Source organism: Cyprinodon variegatus, unplaced genomic scaffold (genome assembly GCF_000732505.1).
Source record: "Cyprinodon variegatus isolate N-32 unplaced genomic scaffold, C_variegatus-1.0 Scaffold683, whole genome shotgun sequence".
In the NCBI taxonomy this organism is placed as follows: domain Eukaryota; kingdom Metazoa; phylum Chordata; class Actinopteri; order Cyprinodontiformes; family Cyprinodontidae; genus Cyprinodon; species Cyprinodon variegatus.
In genome coordinates, this window is record NW_015151136.1 from 279,239 (window position 1) to 283,008 (window position 3,770).

Here is a 3,770-nt window from a genome sequence, read left to right on the forward strand (position 1 = left end):
TTTCTTATAGTCCTCTACTGTGACTGAATGTTTGGTAGATTGGGATGGTTGGTTTATCCATGATGAACGGTCACATTTAGGAGGCCTCCAGGTGGGAGTGAGAGTAGAAGAATTTGGCCTGATTAGATTTATAGGCTTAGGTTACCTAGTCTAAGGTAAGTTACAATAATGTGCGCATAGGAAACTAAAATGGCCTTCCTTTAATTAGATGAAAACCAAATTGTAGTTAAATGCGGAAACTGTGGTAATGAGTGACAACGTTTGTTCAGAAAGTAGATCAGACAGCTGATCCAGACGCTGCTGCCTGCGTCCTCACTAGAACTATAGAAAGTAGATCAGACAGTTTCCTGGACGGAAAGAGAAACATCTTCAATCTCGGAAACAAAGTCCAGGGGATTGTTTTTGAACTTTTTGGAAGGAGTTTTTTCATACTTTTTCAGCATATTTGTGTTGTTCTTAAGAAAGAAAAGAGAAAACACAGTGTTCAAATGCCTTTTGTTTTATTTATCTATGCAATTCAAAAGCGGAAGCTAACAGAGCAACTCAAATAAGAGCTGTAATATTGTATACGGAGAAAAGCTTTGTGTAATAAGTTTAGAAACTAAATTAATTCTTCTGCAAAATCTCATTGATCCATCCGATATATTTGGAAACATCTGTGTAGACATTGGGTGCGTATGGTGCACGGCAGCCCTTTGCTCCATATGATACAACACCCATACCTACACCGTTGCAGATCAGAGGGCCTCCAGAATCACCCTGTGAAGATAAAGACATTTACTGAGTTTATTGGACTTTCACCACATGAGATCTAACATCCTCAAAATGAAGAAAACATACATCACAATCGCCTTTTATGTGACCGTTTCCACTTGCGCAGATCACATTAGGAGGAAGTCTGAAATTCCATCTCCACTGGCAGACACGTTGAGATACAACAGAGAGTTTCACCGATCTCAGAACGTCCACAATAGTGTTGTCCTCAGTTAAACCCCATCCAGCCACAGTGCAGATCTGATCAAATCTAAGTTTTGTACCAGCCTTTGGAAGTGGGATGGTTTGGACGTGCTTGCCCTTTGAAGAAGCTTTCGCAGACAACTTGAAAGACACCAGAACAAAAAGAGTGTTAACGTTTACCTTGATTGTATTCCTAGACCAGGCATTAAGAGGTTAAAATAACAGGGCTTTCTGCTCTGCTTCCTGCAGCAACAGCAGAATTCACACAAGTTTACAAATACACAGAAAATATCATGAACACCTTACTTGAGATTTCCACTTACTTTGAGGATCATGATGTCTTTCCCACGGAAAGCAGACGTATAATTTGGGTGCATGAACTTCTGTTTAATGCGAACCCTTATCACGTCTCGACTCTTGAGATTCTGGCTCCCCAGTAGAACCGAATCAGGACGGCTGCATTGATTGATGTTTGATATCATTTTAAGCACGACAGACAGACAGACAGACAGTAGAATAATCCAAACTCACCCTGCTTCACAGTGTGCAGCTGTGATTACAATGTCCTCTCTGATCAGGGATCCTCCACAAATATGGCGGTTGCGGCTTTGCACTGAGACCATGTACAGCATCGTGTTTTTGGGAACTATTTGCCCATTTATGATTTTGCTCCCATGAACTAAAATAATCAATTGAAATGAAAGATCAGCTACACCATTAGTCGGTCAGAGAGAAAATAACAGATATTTTCTTACCACTTTGTCCAAGGGATATCACAAGGTGGAAAAGCAGCAATGCACCAAGAGCATGCATGTTGCCAGCACTTCAAGGATGTACTCTAGAGAGCCACAGGCTGAGGTTTTTATACTGTTTTAATGAGTCAACACCTACACTAATATGCAAAAATATGACGCAAAGTGACCACAAAGAAAGCAACGCTACAAGGCTGCAGACGCTGAAAACTTTCATATTGAAAAGATCCTGCAGGTAAAATATTACACAGACATTTCCTATGTGCCTATTGGAACAGACAAAAAAACTGGAACTATGAGACAGAAATAGTTGATAAAGTTGATTATATCTAGTCCTTCAGTGTTTGTGGCAAGTTGGCCCAAATTGTGGTGATTGTAATTTCTGCTGCCATTATATGACTGAACTTCAGTGGCACTTAGCCAGTTACCAAAAACATCAGCAAGCTTCTCTTTATTTTCTATAAGTTAAATCCAGAATATAATTCAAAATCCTGCTGTAGTATGGAACCAACTACCAGTTTTAGTCCGTGAGGCAGACACTGTCATGATGGGTATCAGAGTATGTATACAAACACAAAAATATTCAAAAAGTCTCTGAGGACAACATTGACGAGCGCTTGGAAACATGCAGGAGCGTTTGTGAGACCAAAAGGCATAACCAGATACTCAAACTGGCCCAAAGGGGTCTTAAAGGCTGTCTTCCATTCATCACCCTCTCTTATCCTGAGAAGGTGATATGCGTTTCTTAAGTCGAGCTTGGTGAAGACAGTAGCCCCTTGAACTGGTTCAAAGGCTGATGCTAGTAACGGAAGTGGGTATTTATTTTTGATAGTTATTTGGTTTAGGCCTCTGTAGCCTATACAAGGTCTTAAGGAACCATCTTTCTTGCCCACAAAAAAGAAACCAGCACCCAGAGGAGAAGAAGATGGACGGATTATTCCAGCAGCTAGGGACTCATTTATGTATTTCTCCATGGTTTCACGTTCAGGCTTGGAAAATTTATAAAGTCTACTGCTGGGCAGGGGAGCTCCAGTTAATAGCTCAATAGCACAGTCATATGGTCTGTGAGGTGGAAGAGACGTAGCACTGACCTTACTGAAGACAGGAGCCAGATCATGATACTCGGAAGGGACAGAAGTAAGGTCAGGAGAGTCCATCTCCCCCCTACCTCTAGGAGACTGCACAGCGGGAGCTGCAGAACGAAGGCATGTTTCATGACAGGAGGTCGACCACGACTCAATGTGGCATTCAGCCCAGTTGATATGGGTGTTATGTCGTTCCAGCCACTCAAAACCAAGCACCAAGGGAGAACATGCAGAAGGAAAAACAAAAAAGGTTAACATCTCACGATGATTTCCAGAGATCAACAGCTCTAGAGGTTGTGTTTGATGGGTAACTTGATGGAATCTCTTTCCATCAATAGCAGAGACACTGAGAGGCTTAGCTAAGGGGGTCGTTTCAATCTGTAGCTGCAGAGCCAGGTTAGAATCTATAAGATTACGCTCACAACCAGAGTCAATAAAGGCAGACAAGGTGAGATTTTGGTTAGAGAAAAACAGAGTGGCTGGTAGCATCAAATGAGGAGACTTTTCAGTTTTCAGATGGCCCGTCAGAGGAACTGAGGAGTCTGACGGGCCCCGGCTTTTGACTTAGCAGGGCATGAGGCAATGAAATGGCCAGTCTCACCACAGTATATACACAATTTGCCCCTGAAACATCGTAGTCTTTCCTCAGGGGTTAACCTTGTGTGTCCAACCTGCATGGGTTCGGCTTCTATCCCATCAGAATGAGAGACCTGGACAGGCATAGATAGAGTCTGGGTTTTAGGCCTTGGCTTGGAAACGGGTTCTGTAAATCCAGAAAAAAACAGAAGCATTATTTAATGCAGGGGTTGACACAGAAAAATTTAGACTCTTATGTCTTGAGTTATTTCTAGCACAAAGTCTGTTGTCCAACCTAATAGTTAGGCGGATTAAATCCTCCAAACTAGCAGGTTCGTCGAGAGTAGCTAGTTCATCCTTGATATTGTCATTCAATGCCTTAAAATATGCACCTTTGAGA

At 42.0% G+C, this 3,770-nt stretch overlaps 1 protein-coding gene across 1 annotated transcript; it reads right to left on the reverse strand.

The window, feature by feature from the left end:
• Window positions 1–489: 489 nt before the first annotated feature.
• LOC107097304 (duodenase-1-like) lies at window positions 490–1,790 on the reverse strand. The gene is made up of 5 exons (XM_015394403.1): window positions 1,713–1,790; window positions 1,489–1,636; window positions 1,281–1,413; window positions 841–1,098; window positions 490–759 (listed from the first exon to the last, which is right to left on the reverse strand). Exons 1-5 carry the CDS (start codon window positions 1,768–1,770, stop codon window positions 607–609), a joined length of 750 nt encoding a protein of 249 aa, XP_015249889.1. The 5' UTR covers window positions 1,771–1,790; the 3' UTR covers window positions 490–606.
• Between the last annotated feature and the right edge of the window lie 1,980 nt (window positions 1,791–3,770).